Source organism: Ptychodera flava, unplaced genomic scaffold, assembly GCF_041260155.1.
Source record: "Ptychodera flava strain L36383 unplaced genomic scaffold, AS_Pfla_20210202 Scaffold_35__1_contigs__length_1935909_pilon, whole genome shotgun sequence".
Classification (NCBI taxonomy): domain Eukaryota; kingdom Metazoa; phylum Hemichordata; class Enteropneusta; family Ptychoderidae; genus Ptychodera; species Ptychodera flava.
The window spans coordinates 868,258-896,164 of NW_027248357.1; the positions used below are offsets into that span (position 1 = coordinate 868,258).

At 37.6% G+C, this 27,907-nt stretch overlaps 2 protein-coding genes across 3 annotated transcripts in view; both read left to right on the top strand.

Moving 5' to 3' along the window:
- The window catches only part of LOC139127734 (tyrosine-protein phosphatase non-receptor type 12-like), a 321,808-nt gene that overhangs the window by 215,910 nt on the left and 77,991 nt on the right, over positions 1–27,907 (top strand). For both annotated transcript variants that reach the window (XM_070693624.1, XM_070693623.1), the window contains exons 6-7: positions 16,190–16,257; positions 22,285–22,362. In XM_070693624.1, the coding sequence (XP_070549725.1) occupies positions 16,190–16,229 (40 nt within the window). In that variant the 3' untranslated portion in view covers positions 16,230–16,257; positions 22,285–22,362. The remainder of the gene's footprint in view (positions 1–16,189; positions 16,258–22,284; positions 22,363–27,907) is intronic.
- On the top strand, positions 6,939–9,317 carry LOC139127710 (tigger transposable element-derived protein 4-like). Its single transcript, XM_070693606.1, has 2 exons — positions 6,939–7,712; positions 8,067–9,317. The coding sequence occupies exons 1-2, from the start codon at positions 7,403–7,405 to the stop codon at positions 8,132–8,134; spliced, it is 378 nt and encodes a 125-aa protein (XP_070549707.1). The 5' UTR covers positions 6,939–7,402; the 3' UTR covers positions 8,135–9,317.

Genomic DNA, 27,907 nt, shown 5'->3' on the forward strand with positions numbered 1-27,907 from the left:
AAAGTCAAGTACACTTTCAATTATGGTAGACCTTGCGACGACTACATATGACGAGAATCCAACAACGCACAGCAGAGGGAGTGACAGGCACAGTTACGAGTGTATGAAAGCCCATCATGTCTTGAAATCAAATCTTATGAGATATTGACTTTTTGTAGCTCTGCTATAAGTAACACGGGGCTCGTCAAATAGATGGTTGTCGTCTCCCATCATCTATCGTCCATCAACTTTTTTCATCGCAAGCTTCTTCTTGATTGGTTTAGAAATTTTTATGCAGGTTGCTGGGGGTAACGTTAGTCATTCTTGTACAAATCATTTAGAAATGTGTGTATTTGTATTTGGGGCAGTGCTTTGTGTTTTTGGTCAATAACTCATCATCACTAAAACCGCTTGTCCAAAATTTGCTATACAGTTGCTCAGGGTGATCTTAGTCAGTTTTCAAAATTTTAGTAAAATTTAAAAATTATTTTTTGGGGGCAATTTTTACTGATTTTGGTCATAAAATATTCTCTGAAATCACTTGTCTGACTGCTTTGATACTTGGTGTTAAGGTTCCTTAGTTGTCCTCAGTAAATTTTGTTCAAATCATGCTGCTATTTGCGTATTCTTGTGACCCATAAACCGATGGGAAAGTTAGAGTTTATGCAATTGATCTGTGTTGTGTTTTTTTTCTGTGTTTGTTTTTTTAGCTACTATAGACTATAGTCTATAGAAGCTATTGGGATGGGTATCCGTCCGGCGTCCGGCGTCAGTCTGTATGTATGTATGTATGTATGTAGTATGTATGTATGTATGTCCGTTTGTGAGGCGTCCGTCCACTCAAATATCTTGAGAACCGCAGTACTTACTGATTTGATATTTGTTGTGTAGATGAAAAATATAATTTTGAGAAATTTTTTTTTTAATTTTTTGATATTGTTGAAAATAGGCAAATTAATGCAAAAAAGGTGTTTTTGGTAAAAAAATCTTTTTCATAACCGCTGGTCAGACAGCTTTGTTATTTGGTATACAGGTCCCTAGGGATAACCCAACTTAGATTTGTTCAAATTGTGATGAATATGCAAATGTGTATTTTTAAGGAATTTTTTTGTCATTTTTGGTCAAAATTTGACTTACATTGTATGTAATTCTTGTACTGTATAAACCCTATCAATTCACCCAGAAAAAAATAATTAATATGATTTTAAATAATTGAATTAATTAGGAAATCATCAAAGCCAAAATAATTTTAGTGTGGAATTATCAGAAAGTTCAACTTTTTTTGACAGTTCATAGTGAAATGCTTAACATCTTGGAGGATTAAAACATGTAAAGGCAACTTTCCTGAATCCCAACTTTGATATATTCTGAACCACCATTTATGTTATCTAAAAGAAATTGCTCATAATAGTTTGTCATGATAGGATGGTCAAATAAATAGAGATAGAGAAAGTTCTAATTTCCATTTATGGTTGACTTGGTAAGGATAAAATAAGATTACTTTTTGAGGAAAAAAATAGAGTGGTCAATTAAAAGAGTGGTCAAAGTGATAGGGTTTTTATGGTAAAGCTGAGCTGTAAGATTCCTCGTGATATTTATAGCAATTATGCAATCTGTGTAAACAGTGCAATGAAAGTGTAACATGATTCCTTATAATGCTTTTGATGACCTTAAACTTCTTAAGTTTCAAACATTTGTCTCTTCAGTGTGCTTTCTCTGAGTACGTACTGTCTCAACTTATTCAACAGAACTTACTTACAATGTTAATTTGAAAGTTAAAATATGCTTGGTTAATAGGATGAAAATACTGATATTAAAAGATAACCTGCTCAAGATTCTTTATAACCTGACAGATACGCTGTTTTTTTATGACGTAAATCTTGATTTAAGCAAGTCTTGTTTACTTTAATTAGAATGTAATTAACTCTCGTTTATTTGCTATTATATAGTCTCATGAAATATGCAAATCTGTATTTTTACGGAATTTTTTTCCCCTTTTTGGTCAGGCCATCCTGAAATGAGCTATCAAAGATATCCACCTTCTTCATCAATACATGTGTCACAAAAGGTTATTCTCTACATAACACAGCAGAGCTCTGTCAACTGTTGAGTCGCTTGTTTTTTTTCAAAACCGCTGGTCAGACCGCTTTAATATTTGGTTTACATGTCCCTAGGATGACCTTAGTGAGATCATTTCATACAGTCAGGAAATACTTAATTTTGTATCCATGTCTATAGTAGCTTCAGGGACTTTGGCCCTATGTTTTGCTGGCTGGCTGGTAGGTTTTTCACAAAAATCCAAGGACAGCAAACAAAGAATTTTATTTACACGGCCTTATCCCTCTATGTACCGAAAATCAGACCTCTATCTTTTTTGGTCAGCTGAGAATTAGATATGCACATAATTAATAAGGAACAGGATATGCCATCATAAAGTCTCCGATCATACCAAATATGAAGCGGGTAGCACTTGTGATTACTGAGTTATGGACATATATGTATATTTGAGGTCAAAGGTCATCGTGGTCATGTGACATTTTTTCAAAAAAATTGTATTCCATAGTTATCCCTATGTACCGAAAATCAGACCTCTATCTCTATTGGTCAGCCCAGAATTAGATATGTGCATAATTAATGAGGTACAGGATGTGCCATCATAAAGTCTCCCATTATACCAAATATGAAGTGGGTAGCACTTGTGGGTCCTGAGTTATGGACATATATGTATATTTGAGGTCAAAGGTCATCGGGGTCATGTGACATTTTGTCAAAAAAATTGTAGTCCATAGTTATCCCTATGTACTAAAAATTAGACCTCTAGCTCCATTAGGAACCTTATTATTACATATGTGCATAATTAATGAGGTACAGTATTTTGCCAGGGTCAAAGGTCAGAGGGCATCCCAAAATTTAGAGTAGAATTTGGTCCTCTACTGGTCAATGTTCATAAGACAGTAACCCTCCCGGACTCTCACATTGGTCAGAATAAGCCATTGCCATAGCTTAGCTGCATAGGTATAGCACAGGTCAAAGGTCATTGAAAAATGTGAAAAATAATACTTTAAAAATCTTCTTCTCTAAATCGAAATGGCCTGTGACCTTGAAATTTGGCAATAAGGAGCCTTGACCTATTGACTACAAATGTTGTTAACAGTACTTTGATTGATTAATTTGTATGCAAATGAGATGAATTTAAAAGTTTCAATTGAAGATAACTGCTGGGTCATGTGACCAGTTGGCATGGTAACACAGTAAATAAATATTGTCTCTGAGTTTTACCTATGTGTAAAATTGCAAGTCATTTGGTGCAATTGTTTTTGAATGGGAGCCATGATATGCGAAAGTAGGTCAAAGGTCATTCAAGGTCATCCAAAAATTGTGACAATATTTTTGGTCCCTTACTTACCCCTATGAACCAAGAACCAAACCTGTAGCCCCTGTAGTTCCTGAGATACATTGATTTTGCATAATTAATTGGTTATGGAAAAATATCAATTTAATCACTTAAAAATCTTCTTCTCAAAAACGGCAAGGTCAATGAACCTGAAATTTGGCATATGGCATCTCAGTACTATGTTTTATCAAACTTGTTCACAGCGTTTTGATTGGTCAAGTTTTATGCAAATTAGGCAGAATACAGTCAGTCAGTATCATAGTTTATTCACTAATGTATGTTTAAAAGTAAAAATACACCAGAAATCTCATTGGCTCGTGCTCTAAACCACGAAGAATACAATTAAAACATTTACAATATAAAAACAGGATCAACAAACACCGATAAGATACAACACTCAATAAAAAAAAGTTACGAACATCTGGCTAAAGGGTCCATCCCATTCAGTTGACGGACTGCTGAAGGGTAAAAACATTTCCTATGACGTTCTGATTTTACTGCACTAGAGCGGTAATGTTTCCCTGACTGCAAAAGCGAAAACTGACCAAAGGCAGGATGGGAAGAATCGGAAAGATAGAATTTGTTTTCTTTTGCATCCTATATCTGTAAAGGTCATCTAATTGAGGCAGATTTACACCAATAATGCGCTCGGCAGAATGTATCACTCTGTTTAATAGGCGACGATCCGCAACAGTAGAACTCCCGTACCAGACAACAATGGAGACTGTCAACACACTCTCAACGACTGCCCGATAATTTTTTATCAGGTGATCCCTGCTAAGACCGCAGCCCGCCAGCCTTCGTTTATGAACACAATGCTCGACGTGCGCGTGCCAGGTTAAATCACTGGAGATGCGGATGCTGAGGAATTTAAAGGTGTCAACTATCTCGACATCTGTGCCATTGATAGACAAAGGTGTGAGAGGAGTCTTATTCCTTCGAAAATCAATAATGACCTCTTTTGTCTTGCTAACATTTAATTCTAAGTTATTAGCGGCACACCACATCACCAATTCATCAACCTGGCTGCGATAATTGATCTCATTTTCGTCAATCAGCCCAGCAACAGTTGTATCATCTGCAAATTTAATAGTAGGGCAGTCGTCAAACCACGATATGCAATCGGAAGTCATTAAAGAATAAAGCAATGGGGACAGGGCGCAGCCTTGTGGTGCACCTGTATTCATAACAATCTTTTAGAATACCGTGAACCTATTCTCACCATCTGTAGTCTGCCGGTAAGAAAGTCTAGAATCCAACTTGAAATGCTGGGGTCCATACCATGCTTTTTAGCTCACCATGGAGCCTGAATGGCAAGATAGTGTTGAACGCTGAAATAAAGTCGATGAATAAAATGCGAGCATACGTTGGCCTTTTCTTATCAAGATGTGGTAAGATATATTCTAAAGCAAGTGAAACTGCATCTTCAACGATTCTGATGTCTTTCGCAAACTTGAAAGAAATCACTCTAAGGATGACATGAGTAACAATTTCAGCTCAATTGGTGTTTTAGTTCAGGAAAAGAAGATTTTTAAAGATTAAATGGTATTTTTCGAAAATCCAATATGGCGGCCAAATCACGTGACCGATCCAAATGTCTTTTGCAAACTTGAAAGAGATCACTCTAAGGATGATATGAGTACAATTTCAGTTCAATTGGTGAGTTTGTTCTGTAAAAGAAGATTTTTGAAGATTAAATTGGTATTTTTCGAAAATCCAATATGGCGGCCAAATCACATGACCGATCCAAATGTCTTTTGCAAACTTGAAAGACATCACTCTAAGGATGACATGAGTAAAATTTCAGCTCAATCGGTGTGTTGGTTCTGGAGAAGAAGATTTTTGAAGATTAAATTGGTATTTTTCGAAAATCCAATATGGCGGCCAAATCACGTGACCGATCCAAATGTCTTTTGCAAACTTGAAAGAGATCACTCTAAGGATGACATGAGTAAAATTTCAGCTCAATCGGTGCGTTGGTTCTGGAGAAGAAGATTTTTGAAGATTAAATTGGTATTTTACGAAAATCCAATATGGCGGCCAAGGTCACGTGACCGCATATGCAAATTCTTTAGACCTTAGGCCATGCCTGCTATACAAAAAATTTCAAATCGACTAGACCCCTAGGTACTCTGGAGAAGCTATTTTTAGGTTTTTGGAAAATCAATATGGCGGCCAGGTCACGTGACCAATCAAAATTTCAAGGGTCAGGTGCACGACTACTAACCACCACCTACTTGCCCTGCAAGTTTGAGAAGTTTTTGTTCAGCCGTTTAAGAGATCTAGGTTGACAAAGAAACGGCAGAAGAAGAAGAAGAGGAGGAAGTAGTAGAACTCGAGCAATAACAATAGGGCCCAGCCGGTCGGCTTGGGCCCCTAATTAAAGCTGCAAGCAGCTTCACGGGGCCCAAGCACTTGCAAACAGTGGCAAAAGGTGCCACAATGATAATCAATAACCCTCTAATGTCATAAGGTGCTTCATTCGATCAAAATTAGAGCATGTATTATTTATAGGCATTTACAGGCATATTTGTTAAATCAAGATGAAAGGTAGTGTGGGCCTGTTGGATATTGTTGCAAACAGATTTTTTACCAAATTTATTCCTGTGTACCAAACATCAGACATCTAGTGTATTAGCTAGCCCAGAATTAGATATGCACATAATTGATGAGGCACAGGATGTGGCACCTCAAGGTCTCCCATCATACCAAATATGAAGGGTGTGTAACCTCCACAAATGTAATAATCTCCACAAATGTAATATCAACCACAATTGTAATAAAATCAACCACAAATGTAATAAAACAGTCAACCATTAATGGAACAACCCGTAACCACAAATGTAATAAACAAATTACATCAAACCTGCCTTAGCGGCCACCTGGACAGAGCGGCCACCTGTCTATAACGGCCGCTCCATTGCAGTCCCGACGTATTTACAATGTAATTGTACCTGCATAAGCGGCCACCTCTCTAACGCGGCCAGCGGCCACCCTTTTGTGTGTTTTTGGTCAGTTGACATTGTGTATTACGGCCAGAAATATCTTGCCGGCCAACCAAAATGCCATGTAAATGCGTGAAAGTCGTACGGAAATTTTGAGTCGTTGCAAGAAATTTACATTGTATTGTATGCATGTCGTGTGTGGTGGTGCGGTGCTCTGACAATACTCAATACACTAGGTGCTAAATACCGAAAAACGAAATAACAAAAGAGGTGTGGGGAAACCGCCGCCAGCAGTACTAAACGACAGTCCCCATCAATGCCCCCACTGACTAAAAAGTTTACCGACACAATAGTTTTCACCAGCTTTTGTAAGAAATGCCAATATAAATCACTCAAGTTTAATCATTCTTCGATCAAGGAGTTACCGCGACTGTGCTTTGATGGACAACGCCGAAACTCTGATTGACACCTCGGTCCCTCAAGGGACTGTGTTGACAGGTTTTAGTTATGTTTTAATGTGCTACCCGCTTGAAGCATCGAACATGAAATTAGCATTTTCTCAACCTTACGAAGCAAAATTAAAACACTATTTCCACTCGAACACTCGGCCCGATCTCACCATATACACAGGCCGGCTTATCCACGGCAGCCATTGTTGTTTATCGAAATGTTGTTGGCGATCACGCTCACCATTGGTCGAAACAGGATACAGCGCCCTCTTCAAAAACATTTCTCTTCAAACAGTAAACATCAAACATGGCGGCCGAACGTGAGTGCCGTTGAGTGCCATGCTAGTGTACAGCGTAGGATATTTAAGTAAAAGTATTTTCAGTCATGTTTTGGAAAGATCAAAAGTACTTTTCGAAAGCACAAGAAGCGACTACCACGTTGCCTCTTTCTTTGTCAGCGAAACAATGAACGCTGGAGCCGGGTGCCAACAACACCGGCAACTGTGTTCAATCATACGGAGTTTGACACGTTGCAGTGACGCTCAGCGGTAAGCTTTGTCGGCCCCGAGTCACAGAAGTCAATCGGCGACTGTCAAACGTTTTTTGGATGTGATTGACATTTGTGACAATTTCCAATGCTATATATGATGGGTCGAATATCCAAACACCACCAGATCGATTCTAGCTACCGTCGAGCTAACATCGCAACGAAAATTACGTGCAGCATGGCTTCTAACAAGACTTCATCACGCAAGGCATTGACGCTGGATGACAGGGTGAAAGTCATCCAACTTCATGAGAAGGGGAAAGGTTCCAGAGCAATCGCCGAGATCATGGGTGTCGGAAAGACGCAGATCAATGGTATCGTGAAGAGGAAGGCAGAAGTGATGGAAGAATATGAGAGCAATGTTCCAAGTGAAAGAAAGAGGAAAATAAGGAAAACAGGTACGTTAATTTGTATACACATTCATTGTGAATGCTTTGCCCAAGCTGCTTATTCAGAGTTCAGCGTTGTGAGTTTTTACTTCCTCCCTAAGGCTTAACTTTATTTCGAAGATAACTTCAAGAGGTCTGTAGCCTATGTGTGTTTCAACTTTCAAATGTTTTTCCCCCAGAAAATCCAAACTTAGTGTGGTGTCTCCTCCTGTTTTTTTATTCTGCATACCGTTTTATATGAGGATGGTGTTTTTATTGTACACAAAGCAAAATCTTATCAAGCTTTTCTGAAATAGGACATCAACACAGTTTTGTGGTGTAACAAATCACTGACTTTGATTTTGTTTCATTTTTCTTATCCAGGCAATGAAGACATTAATGAGCTGTGTTGGAATGGTTCAAAGATGTCACAGCACGCCGCCTTCCAGTAAGTGGTCCCATGCTTCAGGAGAAAGCTCTGAAGTTTGCCAGTGATCTACAAAACACCGAGTTTAAGGCTTCCAATGGTTGGTTAGAGTCTTTTCGCAAGCGTCATAATATTGTGTTTGGGAAGATGAATGGGGAGAGTGGTGACGTTTGTGATGATGTTGTCAGAGAATGGACACAGTGTTTACCAAGCCTTTGTCAAGGCTACTCCCCACGGGACATCTACAACATGGACGAAACTGGTTTATTCTTCCAGTGCACTACAGACAAGTCTCTACATGTCAAGGGCGAAGACTGCAGCGGTGGCAAGAAATCAAAGGAACGCTTGACTCTGATGCTGTGTGCCAATATGGCTGGTGAGAAGGAGAAGCCCCTCATCATTGGCAAGTCACAAACCCACGCTGCTTTAAAAACATCAATCCAAAAACATTACCAGTGGACTACTATGCCAACAAGAAAGCTTGGATGACATCAGATGTGTTTGAGAACTGGCTCCTGTCTTTTGACAGAAAGCTTGGTCGGCAGAAGCGGAAAGCACTGTTGTTCCTGGATAATGCGACGTGTCATCCACACATCAACCCTCGCAACGTGAAACTCATCTTCTTCCCTCCAAACACCACATCTAAGCTACAACCTATGGACCAGGGCATCATCCAGGCACTTAAGCTAAAGTACCGGAAGAGGCAGCTACAACACATCATTGCTTTGATGGACGAAGACAAGTCCAAGACAGGTCCTGATGCAGTGAAGAAAACCAATGTGTTAGAAGCAATCTACTGGGTTCATCGATCATGGCAAGATGTGAAGGACACCACGGTGATGAAGTGCTTTGGAAAGGCTGGGTTTTCAACCTGTGAGATGGCAGCTGAGGAAGTCACTTGTGATGGTGATGGTGATTGTGAACGGAATCTGCGGCACAGGAACTGTTTGGCTGTTCACTGCAGGATTTGATTGACATCGATTGTAATCTAGCAACAAGCAACAGTTCTTGCGATTGGGACAGGCCAGCGACAGAGTTGTTGTCACTGCAAACTGGAGAAGAAGACAGCGGTGAAGAAAGTGACAAAGAGAACCATGAAGATCCGAAGTCAGCCATCACCATTTATCCACAGCAGCAGCAGCTATTGAAGACCTGAAACAGTTTGCACTAACTGTGGGCCATGAAGACATGCTTGATCAGCTACTGAACTTACGTGAAATCATCACCAGGAGAGAAGCAAAAATCCAGACTTCTAGGCAGACTAAGCTCAGTGACTTCTTTGTGAGGAAGTAAGGACTGAATCTCTGTGGTTAGCAGCACTAATTTCATTTTCTGCCTTTAAATATATTATGAGGTAAATGTCATTTACATTTTAGGTCAATTCCTTCTGTTGCCCAACTGTAAAAATACTTTATTTACTGTGATATTAATAAAAATTAATAAAATACATTACATTTCTTGTTATTTTTTCTGTGTATATGTATCGTATGAAGTGTGTGGGTCTGAAATGTGTGTTAGAGTTTGTAAATCTGTCCCCTGCCAAACAGCTTGATAAGTCGACAAGTCAATTACATTTATACATTGTTGATTACGAATAAATTATCTGACCTGTCTATAAAGGCCACCTGTCTATAAAGGCCACTTTAGCAAAGTCCCTTGACTGGCCACTGTAGACAGGTTTGACTGTAACCATAAATGTAATAAAACTCAACCATAAATGTAATAAACTTGAACTTGCATATGTGATCATTTGTTTATCAATGCCCTGAGTAAATAATAACTTTAATAAGACTAGTGTAAATGTTATTGCATACTTTCCTGAAACTAGGATTCTTTTCCGAAACACAGAATAGAATACTTTGAGAATACTATCAGAAAACGGCGAGGTACCGATAAAACCATTAGATAATGGAAGTGGACCAGCAGTTCTAGACACTGATAATTACATAATAAGGAAGCGTCAAAATAACTCGTCAACCAGTGATACCACACAAAGTTTATGACATATGACTCAGAACAAATAACAGAGAAATATACAACCTTATAACAGAAACTTACAACACAAAACATGTTAACGAGAACATGTATCCATATTTAAATCTAGTATAAACAATACGAACACTACCTTGGACACAGTAGAACAAAATTAGACATCCTAACATCCCCAGTGAAGGAACAAACATCAAGTGGGACAACATAGGAATACAGAAAATCTATCGATTATTCCACACAATTTATCCACTGAAGATGAATTTGAGGCGACTGATTAAGTACGGCAAATTTCGAAAAAAGGGCGTTAAAGGATCGTAGTGTTATACAGTCTCCTCTACTCTGGAGTAGAGACTGCACTGACGTTCAGATTACAGCTGTGTCTCGCCATGGCCAATCAGTTTTGTACACAAAATAGGGAAACGTAAAATGCACTTTCAAATATACAAAACACACTAAACGCAAACAATTAAGATATGAATAATGTGTGGAGTTGCTTTCCTTATTACAAAGATAAATATTTAAGGGCTAATTCCTCAATTGCAATGACAAAATAGATTTATTACATTTATGGTTGACAAGTATTACATTTATGGGTGATTTTTTTATTACATTTATGGTTACCATTTATTACAATTGTGGTTGGTGTTTTTATTACATTTATGGTTGATTTTTGTTACATTTATGGGTGATATTACATTTATGGGTGCATTTTATTACATTTATGGTTGATGTTACATTTATGGAGATTATTACATTTGTGGAGGTTACAGGGTGTAGTAATTTTGTCTACTGAGTTTGGAGATATATGTATGTTTGAGGACAAAGGTCATTTAGGTCATGTCACATTTTGTCAAAAAAATTGTATACCACAGTTATCCCTATGTACCAAAAATCAGACCCAAATCTCTATTGGTTAGCCCAGAATTAGATATGCACATATTTAATGAGGTACAGGATAAGCCGCCATAAGGTCTCCCATCATACCAAATATGAAGGGTGTAGCACTTGTGGTTACTGAGTTATGGACATATATGTATATTTGAGGTCAAAGGTCATCAGGGTCATGTTACATTTTGTCAACAAAATTGTATTCCATAGTTATCCCTATGTACCGAAAATCAGACCTCTATCTCTATTGGTCAGCCGAGAATTAGATATGCGCATAATTAATGAGGTACAGGATGTGCCATCATAAAGTCTCCAATCATACCAAATATGAAGCAGGTAGCACTTGTGGTTACTGAGTTATGGACATATATGTATATTTGAGGTCAAAGGTCATCAGGGTCATGTAACGTTTTGTCAACAAAATTGTATTCCATAGTTATCCCTATGTACCGAAAATCAGACCTCTATCTCTTTTGGTCAGCCGAGAATTAGATATGCACATAATTGATGAAGTACAGGATGTGCCATCATAAAGTCTCCAATCATACCAAATATGAAGCGGGTACCACTTGTGGTTACTGAGTTATGGACAAATATGTATATTTAAGGTCAGAGGTCATAGAGGTCACGTGACATTTTCTGAAAAAAGTTATATCCCATAGTTATGTATATGATGCAGCAAGAGTGGTAATGCATCTGAGAAAGTATGATGGTGTGACTGACTCACTGATCCAACTACACTGGCTTCCAGTAAAGGCCAGGGTTAATTTCAAAATTATCTTGCAGGTCTTTAAGGTTCTAAATGGTATGGCACAACAGTATATTTGTGACTTGGTAGAAAAAGTCAGCGTTAATAGGTATAATCTGCGGATAAATTCCGGTATGAATCTTGTAGTACCAAGATCTTTCAACAAGTATAATGATCGAGCATTTGCAGTTTGTGGTCCAAAGTTATGGAACCCACTCCCAGTTGAATTAAAGTGCATAACAGAAATTCAACCTTTTAAATCAAAATTAAAAACATTTCTTATGAAACAATTTTATCAACTGCACTGATTAGTTTTCAATATTATTGGACAGTTTATTAGATTTTTATTTATAGCTTGTGTTAAATGGTTTTGTATTTTTATTGACTGCATACTTTTTATTTACTTGATGTAAAGTGCTTTTGAATATTTTATTGTAGTAAAAGCGCTATAGAAATATATTAAACATTAAACAATAACATTATCCCTATGTACTGAAAATCAGACCTCTATCTCTATTGGTCAACCCAGAATTAGATATGTGCATAATTAATGAGGTACAGAATGTGCCGTCACAAAGTCTCCCATCTTACCAAATATGAAGCGTGTACCACTTGTGGTTACTGAGTTATGGACATATATGTATATATGAGGTCAAAGGTCATTGGGGGTTATGTGATATTTGTCAACAAAATTGTATTCCATAATTATACCTATGTACCGAATATCAGAGCTCTATCTCAATTGGTCAACCCAGAATTAGATATGTGCATAATTAATGAGGTACAGAATGTGCCATCATAAAGTCTCCCATCATACCAAATATGAAGCAGGTAGCACTTGTGGTTACCGAGTTATGGACATATATGTATATTTGAGGTCAAAGGTCATCGGGTCATGTGACATTTTGTCAAAATAATTGTAGTCCTTAGTTATCCCTATGTACTAAAATTTAGACCTCTAGCTCCATTTGGAACCTTATCACATACGTGCAAAATTAATGAGGTACAGTATTTTGCCAGGGTCAAAGGTCAGAGGGCATCCCAAAATTTAGAGTATAATTTGGTCCTCTACTGGTCAATGTTCATCAGACAGTAACCCTCCCGAACTCTTACGTTGGTCAGAATAAGCCATTGCCATAGCTTAGCTGCATAGGTATAGCACAGGTCAAAGGTCATTGAAAAATGTGAAAAATAATACTTTAAAAATCTTCTTCTCTAAATCGAAATGGCCTGTGACCTTGAAATTTGGCAATAAGGAGCCTTGACCTATTGACTACAAATGTTGTTAACAGTACTTTGATTGATTAATTTGTATGCAAATGAGATGAATTTAAAAGTTTCAATTGAAGATAACTGCTGGGTCATGTGACCAGTTGGCATGGTAACACAGTAAATAAATATTGTCTCTGAGTTTTACCTATGTGTAAAATTGCAAGTCATTTGGTGCAATTTTTTTTGAATGGGAGCCATGATATGTGAAAGTAGGTCAAAGGTCATTCAAGGTCATCCAAAATTGTGAAAATATTTTGGTCCCGTACTTACCCCTATGAACCAAGAACCAAACCTGTAGCCCCTGTAGTTCCTGAGATACATTGATTTTGCATAATTAATTTGTTATGGAAAAATATCAATTTAATCACTTAAAATTTTCTTCTCAAAAACGGCAAGGTCAATGAACCTGAAATTGGCATATGGCATCTCAGTACTATGTTTTACAAAAGTTGTTCACAGTGTTTTGATTGGTCAAGTTTTATGCAAATTAGGCAGAATACAAAATTTGAATCAAGATGGCAGCCAGGTCACATGACCCACTGTATTGAAAGAGTCATGTGCACTAGAACTCAGTATTATTAAGCCCTGAAAGTTTGAAGAGGCTGGGTGCAACGGTTTTGGACTTCTAGGATGGCATAAAGGGGGGAAGAAGAAGAAGAAGAAGAAGAATATTGAACCCCTACAAATACAATAGTGGCCAAAGCCCCACAGGGGGCTTGGGCCCCTAAATATTGAACCCCTACAAATAGGGCCCCAAGCCCCATAGGGGCTTGGGCCCCTAATAATAGATATCCTCTTCAAACAAACCTAAAATGCCAGGTAACAAACACTTGATTTTATGGATTTTTTCTTTCTTTTGTTTACTTCCGTGTTTACGTAGCTCTAAAAAGTTTAGGGTCGGCAGGCAAAAATAGGGTAGGTCGGGTTATCAGAACAGCACAATTTTTTTTCTTTGGCCTCATATTTCCTTCGTGCTTCTTTGGGGGCTCACACCCTTCAAAAATGCCACATATTGGTAGGGCGATCCTCAACTGCGTAGTCAGGTCGCCCCATCGGCGGGTAGTTTCTAAAAGTGTGGTTTATGGTATGAGTTTATGCTACGATCTGACGTCCTATTATGTAGCTGGATCGTTGCATAAACTCGTAACATAAACTGCACCTTTACAAACTACCCGGTCCACATAATGCCTGTGGGTCGGGCACGTGTGACAGCAGAATTGCAAGACCTATGACCTTTCTAACAGACTTTGTTAGTATTAAGAATTGTGATTGGTCAAAATAACAGCCTGCCCGTGAAATTGGCCAATTGCGTGCATTTTTAAAAAAACTTTTAGCTGTCGAGGCTGTCGTTCTCTGTCCAAAGAGTTGGTAATTCGTTACGTACTGCAGTAGCAAATTCAGCAAAAACACTCATGCAAGTGGGGATCGGACCGACAAATAGTTTGATACATAGCCAAACCAATTCGGTTTTCAAAATTATTATGTGAATTTTGCGCTGGACCAGTGGTCTGGAAAAACTGCTGGTCCATTGAGGATTCTGTTGGTCTCAGACCAGCGGACCAGCGTTAATTTCGCACACTGTTCCATGGTGAAAAACTGTTAGCTACAAACAATGAAATCCTGTGCATAAAACAATAACACATATTATTATACACCTACTGCCGTAACCTATGGGAGTTTGACCGTCCAATAACTTTCCGTATTTTGTATAGTACGCGGAGTCCCGAATACGGGAGACGCGCGACGCGCCTGTTTGACCTTTGTCCTAGCGATTATCGGATGTAAACAAACTATTTTACGGTGAGTTATAGACATAATAACAACTTCCACCAAAATGTATTCGTAATATAAGGTTTAAAACACGCTAAACACAAAACTGAGTCTAAATGCAATTGATTTTTATAGTAAAAAACTAATTAAATTGAAAACATTCAGAGAAGTTTGCTTGTACTGCACTGAAAATTAATTGGCTTCATGCCAACCCAAGGGACTTGTACGTAAATCGCGCGCGTTCCACTGATATCGCGCGTGCCGCATCCTCAAAATTTACCACACAATTTGTTTATACGGATGATTAATGGAGGGAGGAAGGTTACCTTGGAGGGAGGTGTATAATAATAGGGTTATACACAAAATACGGCCCTGTATGGACTCGGGCTCAGTGAGTGACATATTGGACTCGCCTTCGGCTCGTCCAATACGTCACTCACTGAGCCCTCGTCCATACAGGGCCGTATTTTGTGAATAACCCCATATTATGGATTAGCTTGTTGCAACAAGGCGGACTATTCTATTACATGGAGCAGGGCCCACAGATGGTTACCATGGGAAATTTTACAGAAACAAAAGTACAAAGAATTTAGTTTTGCCTGCTGTTCCATCATAGGAATGTAAATTTCACATCGTTTTAGCATCTTTAATGTTTTTTTCTAGGTCTTAAAGGAAATTTTAACTGCAAAATAATTCACAACACCCTGCCCATGCTCATAAACACCCTCTACAACAAATAATATCTTCATTGCAGCTTTTGTAGGCACAAACATAGACTTTTTATATGGCCCTTATGTTTCATTTACCGGTAATCAAGTCTAAAACCATTACTCAAACATGCTTTACTACTTTCAAACTTGGCACAAAGGCAATACACTATAATTTATGATTTATATATGCCTCAGAATTATTTCATGGTACAATCCCACCAGGCAGCTATTTTTGTTTCTGTTTGTCATGTCTAAAGCCATTACTAACTCATGCCTAGAACAATTTCATTCAAATTCACATCAGAACCTACAATGCATTGAAAATTTCTTTGCGATACAATCTACTATGGCTGCAAACCTGTCGACTTGTTCTGAATTTTTCATATCTAGTCTCATAACATGTTGCCACATCTATTGCCCAACAAATTACACATCAAACTTTGTGAAACTAATTCCATTCATATTATCAACTGTGCAAATGTTATGCACATCAATATAGAGTAAATACTTTCTCAGCCATTTTCTGGATACGCTTTGACCAATTCCATTTTATTATGATTTCTGTCAAACGTTTACAGGTTCATCAACCAAGCAGGGACCGTGTCATTTACATTAACTTGTTATCATATGGTTTGCTTCAAAAGTGTCTTTCTGCTATCTTTTAAGTAAAATCATCTATCTTGAATTATCTGTTCTGTAGTGCTGGCTGTGGTAGAACTGGTGCTGTAATTGTTTATTGATTATGTGAGAAGATTAATTCAATCAGAGGTAAGGCATTTGACCTGTTGGCATTAAGCTGTAGTCATATCATTGCTAGTCTTATTTACCATCCATTTGTAATTGGTTATAGTCGATATTAGTGAACATCAAAGTTTGTCAACAATTGACTTCTTCTTTGAAATTGCTGGTCTGATTGCTTTTAAATTTCGTATGCAGGTTTCTTATAGAAACTTAAGTCAGGTTTGTGCAAATGTTTCGGAAATTTGCATATCTTCAAATATCATATTTTCAAAAACCAGCTGAACCAAATTTGCTGTGAAATTTGATATGTAGGTCCCTAGGGTTGATCTCGGTCAGATTTGTTCAAAGGCCAAAAAAAATAAATTGTGCTATTCCTCCAATAACATGGTTTTAAAAAATAGGGTAGGTAGGTCGGCAGAGATTTTTTTCCTAAAATATTTTTTTAAATATACACTTTTCAGGGATTCAGGGTGATCAAACACTGGCCACAACATTTCCAGAAAAACGTATCATACATATAACAGGAATAAAAACAAAAGATGTCCTTGTTCAAGCAAAAATCAAATGCCAGTTAACGCACACATTATTTTACAGGTTTTTTAGTCCCCACGGACACCGTGCGTGTGTGCGTGCGTGCATCCGTACGTTCATGCAGATATCCCAGAGATGCAAGGAGCGATTTCATTCAAACTTGGTACAAGAATTACTTCACATGTCATACAGATGCACGTCAATTTGTTTGTGATACGATCCAATATGGCCGCCAGGCAGCCATTTTATTACGACTTTTTCATGTACAGAGCCATAACTCAGACACGTTTCAACCGATTTTATTCAAAGTTGGTACAGAACATTGACCAATGTCATAGATATGCACGTCAATTTGTTTTGTGATACGATCCAATATGGCCGCCAGGCGGCCATTTTCTAACGATTTTTTCATGTACAGAGCCATATCTCAGACATGTTTCAACCGATTTTATTCAAAGTTGGTACAAGGACATTGACCAATGTCATAGATATGCACGTCAATTTGTTTTGTGATACGATCCAATATGGCCGCCAGGCGGCCATTTTGTAACGATTTTTTCATGTACAGAGCCATAACTCAGACACGTTTCAACCGATTTTATTCAAAGTTAGTACAAGGACATTGACTAATGTCATAGATATGCACGTCAATTTGTTTTGTGATACGATTCAATATGGCCGCCAGGCGGCCATTTTGTAACGATTTTTTCATGTACAGAGCCATAACTCAGACATGTTTCAACCGATTTTATTCAAAGTTGGTACAAGGACATTGACCAATGTCATAGATATGCACGTCAATTTGTTTTGTGATAGGATCCAATATGGCCGCCAGGCGGCCATTTTCTAACGATTTTTTCATGTACAGCTCGAGCCATAAGTCAGGCATATCTCAACCGATTTTATTCAAAGTTGGTACAAGGACATTGAACAATGTCATAGATATGCACGTCAATTTGTTTTGTGATACAATCCAATATGGCCGCCAGGCAGCCATTTTCTAACGATTTTTTCATGTACAGAGCCATAAGTCAGGCATATCTCAACCGATTTTATTCAAAGTTGGTACAAGGACATTGACTTATGTCATACATATGTACGTCAATTTGTTTCATGATATGATCCAATATGGCTGCATGGCAGCCATATTGGTTACAATTTTTTCGTGTCCTTAGCCAAAACTTGGGCACTTCTCAACTGATTTTATTCACCGATTTTATTTAAACTTAGTACAGGGACATCGACCTATGTAATACATATATGCACATTGATTTGTTTTGTGATACAATCCAATTTGGCCGCCGTGTGGCCATTTTTTCGGATTTTTTCATGTCCGGAACCATAACTCAGACATGTATCAAGCAAATTTATTCAAAGTTGGTACAAGGACATTGACTTATTTATACATATGTATGTCGATTGGTTTCACGAGATGGTCCAATATGGCCACATGGTAGCAATTTCATTATGGTTGTTTCATGTCGAGAGCCATAACTCTGGCAAGTCTCAACTGATCTTATTCAAAGTTGGTACATGTACATTGACATATGTCGTACATATACTTGTTGATTTTTTAAACAGTAAGATCAAATATCGCTGCATGGCGGTGAATTTGTTGCAATTTTCTTATGTAAAGAGCCATAACTCAGACATATTGCCACCAGTATCATTCAAAGTTGGTACAAGGACATTGACCTATTTCATACATATGCTCCTCAATTTGTTTCACGTCATGTAGCAGTAACATGTCAATTATTGAAGTTTCGTAAATAGGCTGATATGTCAAGAAATACTGCATCAAATTCATGAAACTTTGTACAGATGTTAAGCTCACATTGCTTTAACATTGAAAAAGACATTTATCAGTGTCATTTTAATTAATTTGTAATTGCATAAGTAATGAACTTTCCTAATTAGGGTGATATAGCCACAAATTAATACAACGTCAAATGTGATGAAACTTGATACAGATGTTGATCTCATAGTGTTGTAAATACTGCATCAAACTTTATGAAATATGGTACAAGTGATAATCTGTTAAGTGTTAGGATTGTATGCAAAAATGTTTTTTTTCCTGTTGATTAATTCCTAGTAGACTCATTTTATGAACTTTAGGATGGTGGCCTACTTTGGTTTTATGTTTTCATCACCATGGAACTCATTCTTGGCCATTGAGTGCCATCTGTATCAAAGTATTTTATCACAGACCTAATTAATGAAGAGGACTCTATCCTCTCTGAGGACATGTAATCAAAGTACCCATTAACAGGTGGGGACTGTGTCATCAACGATGACTTGTTTTCTTTTATTTTTACTTCTGTGTTTAGGTAGGTCTAAAAAGTTTAGGGTCAGCAGGCAAAAAATAGGATAGGTCAGCTTATCGGAACAGCACAATTTTTTTTCTTTGGCCTAATTTGGGTGATATCTGCATTTTGGGGCAATTTTTGCCATTGTAGGTAATAAAATTAAGAGTCTTCAAAAATTTTGTTCTCAGAATGTTTTCAATTTGGGATATTTTGTCATTTTTAGCTACTATAGACTATAGTCTATAGAAGCTATTGGGATGGGTATCCGTCCGGCGTCCGTCGTCAGTCTGTATGTATGTATGTATGTATGTATGTATGTATGTATGTATGTATGTCCGTTTGTGAGGCGTCCGTCCACTCAAATATCTTGAGAACCGCAGAACTTACTGATTTGATATTTGTTGTGTAGATGAAAAGTATGATTTTGAGAAACTATTTTTTTTAATTTTTTGATATTGTTGAAAATAGGCAAATTAATGCCAAAAAAGGTGTTTTTGGTAAAAAATCTTCTTCATAACCGCTGGTCAGACAGCTTTGTTATTTGGTGTACAGGTCCCTAGGGGTAACCCAACTTAGATTTGTTCAAATTGTGATGAAATATGCAAATGTGTATTTTTAAGGAATTTTTTTGTCATTTTTGGTCAAAACTTGACTTACATTGTATGTAATTCTTGTACTGTATAAACCCTATCAATTCACCCAGAAAAAAAATAATTAATATGATTTTAAATAATTGAATTAGGAAATCATCAAAGCCAAAATAATTTTAGTGTAGAATTATCAGAAAGTTCAACTTTTTTTGACAGTTCATAGTGAAATGCTTACCATCTTGGAGGATTAAAACATGTAAAGGCAACTTTCCTGAATCCCAACTTTGACATATTCTGAACCGTCATTTATTGTGCCCTGTATGTTATCTAAAAGAAATTGCTCAAAATAGTCAATAGAGATAGAGAGAGATAGAGATAGTTCTAATTTCCATATATGGTTGACTTGGTTGGGATAAAATAAAATTACTTTTTGAGGAAAAAAATAGAGTGGTCAATTAAAAGAGTGGTCAAAGTGATAGGGTTTTTATGGTAAAGCTGGGCTGTAAGATTCCTCATGTGCTATTTATAGCAATTATGCAATCTGTGTAAACAGTGCAATGAAAGTTACATGATTCCTTATAATGCTTTTGATGACCTTGAACTTCTTAATTTTCAAACATTTGTCTCTTCAGTGTGCTTTCTCTGAGTATGTACAGTCTCAACTTATTCAACAGAACTCACTTACAATGTTAATCACAGATATCCACCTTCTTCATCAATACATGTGTCACAAAAGGTTATTCTCTACATAACACAGCTGAGCTCTGTCAACTGTTGAGTTGCTTGTTCTTTCAAAACCGCTGGTCAGACAGCTTTAATATTTGGTTTACAAGTCCCTAGGATGACCTAAGTGAGATAATTTCATACAGTTAGGAAATACTTAATTTTGTATCCATGTCTATAGTAGCTTCAGGGACTTTGGCCCTATGTTTGATTTATAGAAAAATCCCCTTTGAAAAACGCTGTCAACTGCTCAGACAATGATATTTATTCAAATTCTTCACAAAAATTTCCCATCATGTGTTATGTCAAATATCACAATAGAACTCCATTGGCTGCTTGGTTGCTGGATCACATATGTAGTTGGTTTTTAGCAGGTGCTTAGTCTAATGGTGCTTAGCTTATTAAAATGTATGTTCACTTGTTTCCGTGAAAGAAATTTTATTTTTAGGCATGCTGCATAATCCTAGAATTTCTGACATAGGGTAACTCTGATGACATACAAAGAGGGCCTTTTTGCATGATAAAATTGTTGTGTTTGTGCTAGTTCTTGAAACATTAACTGTTCAAGACATCTTGATCAGTCAAAAGTTTGTTTTTGTGATTCCAAGACTGTATAATAATCGCAATCATACCATAATCCATACCATAATCCAATGACTGTATGTAACACTTCAGTGTGGAAGTACCATGCACTATAGACCCTAAAAAATGAGGGACTGGCAACTGTAGCAAACATAAAAAAAATTTCACTTGCTGTGTATGCTGTGATTTATAATTCCCAAGTAGTAATGGTCTAAAAATAATATCAGGTATGGTAACACTAATTGTGAGAACAAATAGGGACAGTGGAGACAGCCATCTTTGAATGACATGTTCTAGCACATTTTAACAACTGGCAATTTTCTGTTCACAAATATCATCTGTTCACACTTATCATCATCATTTTCATTGACATATTACTCTAAATCGAAATTGACTAATGTAAACTCCTGCATTTAATGTGAATATCTTGAACTTTATTGGCTATTGTCCACATGTTAATGTTGATGGTGGCTCCCTCGTGTGTTTTCAGTGTAATTTTCCTAGCTGTCTTTTTTCAAGTTTGTTGACAACACCCGTCAGCTTTACTTAAAGTTTCTTTATAACGTAATTCTTGAAATGGAGCCAAATGTTTTCTGGGAAAATCAAACTTAAACTCTTTACGGTTTACCCCTATTGCTATTGTTGACTGTACCACTTCCTATGCCATGCCTTTTGCCATGTAATTGTTCTCACTGGCTCATGCATTTTGCCTCATGCATTTTGTCTTTTTTATCAATATGGACGTTTTGGATTGTACCTTCTTTATGATGTGTCTGTTGTACTGGTCAGGGACTGCTATTTTGCTTGAATAAATCAAACTTCACCTTTGTATTAACATCAGAACAAATTTTACATGTAGCCATTTAGATATTTGATTTTTTTTTCATTATATATATGTGTACTCACAGAACATTTTTAGATCAGTTCAATCATCATCCTATCTTAAAAATCTGAGAAACTCTGAGTAGTTTAAGCATGCATGTTAAGGATGTTGCTATTGCATATTGCATATTGCATATTGCATATTGACTTATTAGTCTTGGTCCTAGTCTGACAAATGCATGCACAGAAAGTAAGCTGGCCATCCTGCCCAATCCAACCATCATGTCCAAGCTGGCTGATGTGATAAAATAATTCCATTTTTGGATTAACAAAATTTGACAAAGACTGTTCAACACTGCAATCAGTGGTGTTCTTAATTTTTATGTAATTTACCACATCAAAGGTTTGCCTTATTGCCAACATTATGAAGCTCTTGAAAGGCATGTTGTCATGAAGTAAAGTGTGCCATGACACTATACTTCTTGTTTTTAATATTTCAGAAGCTCGATAACAGTTTTATGTTATTTGATCTCATTGATGAAATGAGACAGCAGAGGGCCGCCATTGTGCAAACACGGGTAAGCTTACTTCTCTTTCTCAATTTTCTCTTGACCCGTGTACCTTTTGTCAAACTTACCAATTCATCAACCCATGTCTTGCATCACTCTCTCATGGTCAGAAGTATTTGCAATGGCAGCTATGCAAAGGACTTAAAACACAGTCGCAGCTAGAGTATCCAGTGTGAAAGAGTTATACAGCTACAGATCAAAGGATATCTGAACAACCTTAACCCTTTCACCCGAAACTGTATACAGGTCCAACTAAGCCATAGAAAACAATGGATTTGAGACAAACCATGGTGGTGAAAGGGTTAAAGGGTGTTTGAAACAGTCTTTCTTTTTATTTTCGTATGCGTCTGAATAACTTTATTTGAGGTATTCCTGATGGTATTTTGATCAAAATTTAATATACCTGGCAAATCCACAGTTTATGGATTATACTTCAGATAGACTATTTTAAAGGGGCGCTGCACCCAACACAGCGTGTTTTGCCAAAAAATCACCTCATTTGCAAATATTCATTCAATTTTAATTAATTTGTTAACCCAAGATTAAAATATTGGTTAGGTTCACCTTTTAGCTTGTCAAGCAGTCGTAAGTTGCGTGATATAGAAGTGTTAATTTATGCAAATGTATGCAAATCACCCGATTTCCTGGCTTCTTTTTCCTTCCAATTTCAAAATTTCCAAAGAATTTAACTCCGCTCTGGCTGGGTCAAATTTTCTGAAATTTTCACATTATGTTCTTTAAATACTATATAACAAAACGACTATTTTGTTTGGCAATAAACTTCTTACATTTTGAATAAGAGGCATTTTAATTTTGCTTATCATGATTTTAATCACTTTTACCTTCTCGTGTCTATTTATAGACAGAGAAGGTATTAGAGTTGAAAACCAGTATGCTGCTGTCAAGTACTTCCGTCTGTCAAGACTTCCGTCTGTCAAGATCTGTTGACGTCATGCCATTGTGATGGGTCATATCATAAACTGGTGGGGGTGTTCATGGCTCAGGTTGAGGTGTGGGAGAACGATTTTGAGCTATGACAAAAATCAAAAGGGACTTAGCGGCATAGCCACAGTCATCGTCCGCTCGCACGGCTCGTTAGCAGACAGGAGTCTTCCACTAACCACGCCGTGCGGGATACCCCCACTATTTTGCGTTAAGGAGTTTGATGGAATTAGAAAATCAGGCGGACCAATCAGAGCACGCGTTACACTCAAAGATAAAACCACGCCTACCTTCCGAACGCCGACCACCGCACTGTTTGTGCACAGCTTTTCTCTCGATTTACTTACTGGTTTACTAGACTTGGTTCAAGTGCGTGATTGTGAACATGTAAGTTGGGTGAACGTCTGGAATGCAATGATCTGTGTTCTGTTTTCATGTGAAATGTGTGAGTAGGATTATGTGTCGGAACGCGTTGAGTGGGGTGGACGCGATACAGGGAAGTTTTACCTGCCACAAACTAACTCACTTCTGCTATAGCTGCACAGACTAAATAAAAACGCGTTCGATCGCTACCAAATTTTACAAGAGGAACTTTTACAAATCATTTTTTTTTGAAAATTCACCGACTTGAACCAAGTCTCTGGTTTACCTTCGTCCTGTGACACCCTAATGGCTCAAACGGAGATTTAGGAGTGGGAAGGCAATCTTGCCTGAGTTTAATACAGGATTTGATTGTCATGCATGGAAATCTTACTGCGTGGGGGGATAAAGTTACGGGCGATTTTCTCGTCATTCAGAGAGGTGGCGAAAAGTTCCGTTTCAGTGATCGTGGGTTACGAAATGTATGGCAACGCTTTGTATCGTGTGAAGCGTTAGATATCTCTCAAAGAAAAAAAATCGACGAATATGGCGATAGTGCAGAAGATGACTTTGAAAAACTGACGCTTGTAGTCTATGAAATTCACCGATGAGTATATTGCTTACTGTGATGAATATGTGATTTTTTTTCTGAACAACACCCAAACAAAATCCGGTTCTTTGATTTCCAGTTCTTGCATATTTCACAAAGTCCTAGTCCATGTTTTCGAGCCATGCTTCTAGTTTTTTCTCCCGCGGCGTGTCGATGTTCTGTTCGGGTAAATCCTGTTCATCGTCTCACAATTTTTACAATTTTCCCAAAATATGAACAACAGAATAGCTGCCGGTCGCGCCAGTTGACAGGACCACAATGTCTGAACAACGTCTGAGTAATGGGTTTATCGTGAATTTTTGAGGTCAAAATTGGAGGAGTGGTTTAACAGATTTGCTTCGGTGGGCAGAACATTTCTATTTCGCGCCACGATCTTTTGAGTGTGGCGGGTTGATGTTTTCACCTTACAAGTTGAGCGACAGTTGGGAATATCTTGCAGTAAGACGCGCTGGCGGCTGGGCCTTTGTTTTGACGTTTTACACACATCAGTTATTTCAGCACTAGATTTCAGTAGCATGAAATGTAAACAGTGACCACGAATACTTGTAAATGTAACACCAAAAAAAAAGTGGGAAAAGACCTATACTACTACATTCGTAGTAACCGATTATCTGATTGGCTATTTACTGGTCACATACTCGTGTGGTGGCGCTTTAAAAAACACGATCTAGGGGGTCTATCAGCCAAGGTCTGATTTCGGGAAGCATCCAGCTGCCCGTAGCGGAGACCTTGGCAAGCGAAGATGAGACACAGTGTTAAGCCTTTCTCCAAGGTTTCTTAGTTGACTACAATCTATTACCTACAGACTACTGAGCTGACGTTAGGGGTACTCACTTGTGTTTGCTCACTCTGTGAGCGCTAGTGTTTGGTACTGAGTTGCGTGGATATCCCCTCATGGCCTCACGTGATCTTGGCCTGTTGCATAATCTGCAGAGATGATCATATGCCTCCACGAGTCTGATAACTGTCATTGTGTAAGCCTGTCGGCATTTTCCTTGCATTTTTTCTCATTTAATTTTGCAAAATATCGGCGAGTACCTCAATATTTCAAGATAAACCTTTCTTCCCAATCGTTTCCTGGAGTTTCAGAGTCATATGAACGAAAATGAGTGAAAGTTTTAGACAGGAAAATCGGACGTCGGCCATGTTCAATGTTTACAGTACAATCAGAAGTTTACGTGGAGGAATTAACCAACAAACACTATTCATGATGCCCGCCCTCTAGAGGCAGACCCTCCTATATGAAGTACCACATTTGATGCTTGTGGAAAGCTTGACCACACAATGGAGCATTTAAACTTTTAGAAAATGACAAACTGAATAAGAAGGTATTCAGAAAATGTCAAATACTGCGGAAAATGCGCAAATATTCAATATAAACAGGTTAACTGACTGGTCAGCTATAAAAAACGATGAAAATGTTTATGATCAAAAGTTTTTGAGATGCGCACATTTTAACAAATACAGAAATTATTAACATTATAAATATAGACCAAACTATTTTTTCAGGGATGGGACAGGTTGGAAATGAGGGGTGAGAGACAAAGGCACTCCTATTGCTGCATGTGGATGCAGCCACACCATTTCATTTACAGCATACTTATTCACTGTGTTGTGTTCAAGTTCCATATTGTACTGACTGTCATACAAGGATAACATGAGCAAATCAAATCAAATTAGAAAAGGATCAATGCTGTTGTGTGGATTTTGCTGAACATGGCTGATTTTAATATTTCGCCCTATATATTTAGTATCCAGCAAAGGCATATTTTGATGTTAAGTCAAAATTAACACTACATTGCTGACAATATATTTTACCGTTTCTGCATGAACTTTTCTTTTTTAAATTATAGTATATTAGTACTTCAAACAGATTAACAGTTATCGTGATGTCAACCCATAATTTTACATCACAAAGACTGTAATTCTGCCAATTTGTTTTTGTTTTTCAGTCATTTTATAAATTTTGCACTGCACAAGATGATTGCACAAATTGCAATGTTTGAATTTGTAAACTCAAAGAATAAAAATCCTTTGGTCACAGATAAATTAGTTTTTAAAAAGAAATTTACTCTTAAACACTTTTAGCATATATTCTTTACACGGTCATGTATTTCAAGGAAAATATGCCTATTAAAAACAGTAATTTCTTCACTTTCAATTTTTTTCAATACTATGACAATTATCAGCCATGAGGTTATACAAACACAAGACCAGATAAGCGTTTTTCATCATTTTCACAGGACTCTTTGGAAAATCCATTAAAAACAGTTAAAAGTGACTTAAATGATCACTTGGTATACATTAAATTACAGATGCCAGGTTGTGTATTTCACATGCACTCAGGTCAGTAAGGAAGTGCGTCATTACTATTTTGGACTGTGAATTCTTATTTCTGAATTATTTAACTTTTTCCCACATTGAGCTATCTTTAGGCAGTTTATACTGTAGCTTAGAATTTTTTGATTGATGTATTTAATCATCTTTTGGGTTCTTTGGGTCCATATCCCACCTCATGCCCCTACATCATCAACTATTTACCAACAACTTCATGCCAACAACCAATTACCTGACCTGGCCACACATTAGAGAAGGTACAGCGTCATTGACGGTATTTTTTGAGTGTAGGTCTTTCAAGGTACCCTTGCCATTTTAGAATGAGGATAGATAATACAAAATAAAATAGTCGTTTTTGCTACATATACTCTCACTCCTTTTAAGGTAGTGACTCAGGTTTGTCAATTTTAGCAAATTTGTGATTATTTCATATTCTGAACCCCTGAAATATGATTATACTAGGAAATGTCTGGAATTTTAGTGAAAACATGGCCTTCTAACCACTGCGCGAGTTATTATTTTCTTTTTATTTTAACGGTTCAGATTACTGTCAGCGTTATCGTTATACCTTGAAGGAGATTATGTAAATTTTTATGCACTATGCTGCGCATGCGCGCACGTCTTCATAAGAGACGCTATTCCAACATGGCTGACGACTGCCGGCAGTATAAGCGGTGTAGAAAACGTAAACGGGGGCCAAAGAAGCAAAATGGAAAGCTGATGGACGCGAGCGTTTGAAACTTTTGAAACTTTCTGACCTTGGCTCATACTACAACTGCCATTGAAACATTTGTTGGTACTATGGTAACATGGTTGCACGCGTGATGTTGAGAATGCATAACTAGCTCCATACACACGCGCACGTACAGCACTGTAGATTACACTGCCGCCCCACGAGACTCTATTTAATCTTCACTGGAAAATATGGTTCTAAAACAGCAGCCCATATTTTGGACTTAGTTTGTAAATTGTCAATTCGACACTGTTATGTCGGTCTAGAGCACAGCAACGTACGCGAAACGTCGCTTCACGATCGGTGCCGGTCTGTTTCTATCTGTGGTCATGAGAGTGTCGCTGGGTGTCGCGACACGTCGCCGTTTCAATTTTACAATCAGTGAATCTGTCGAGTATCGCCTCAGTCGTTTATTTTAAGTCATGAAGAATCGCTTTTACGTGTACCTGAAGTTGATTTTGGTTTCGAAAGCGAAATAGCGCACGAAAAACCCGGTATCATTCCTGATGGTGAGCAAAAAGACTGCAGCAGATCACATGTGAAAACTACAAAAACAAGTGCGACTTACTCGC

What these genes read in the sequence shown, in the direction of transcription:
- LOC139127710 (XM_070693606.1), top strand. Translation starts at nt 7,403, where the DNA reads ATGCTATATATGATGGGTCGAATATCCAAACACCACCAGATCGATTCT. An exon ending in GAGGAAAATAAGGAAAACAG is followed by an intron (nt 7,713 to 8,066) that starts GTACGTTAATTT and finishes TTTCTTATCCAG; the next exon opens with GCAATGAAGACATTAATGAG.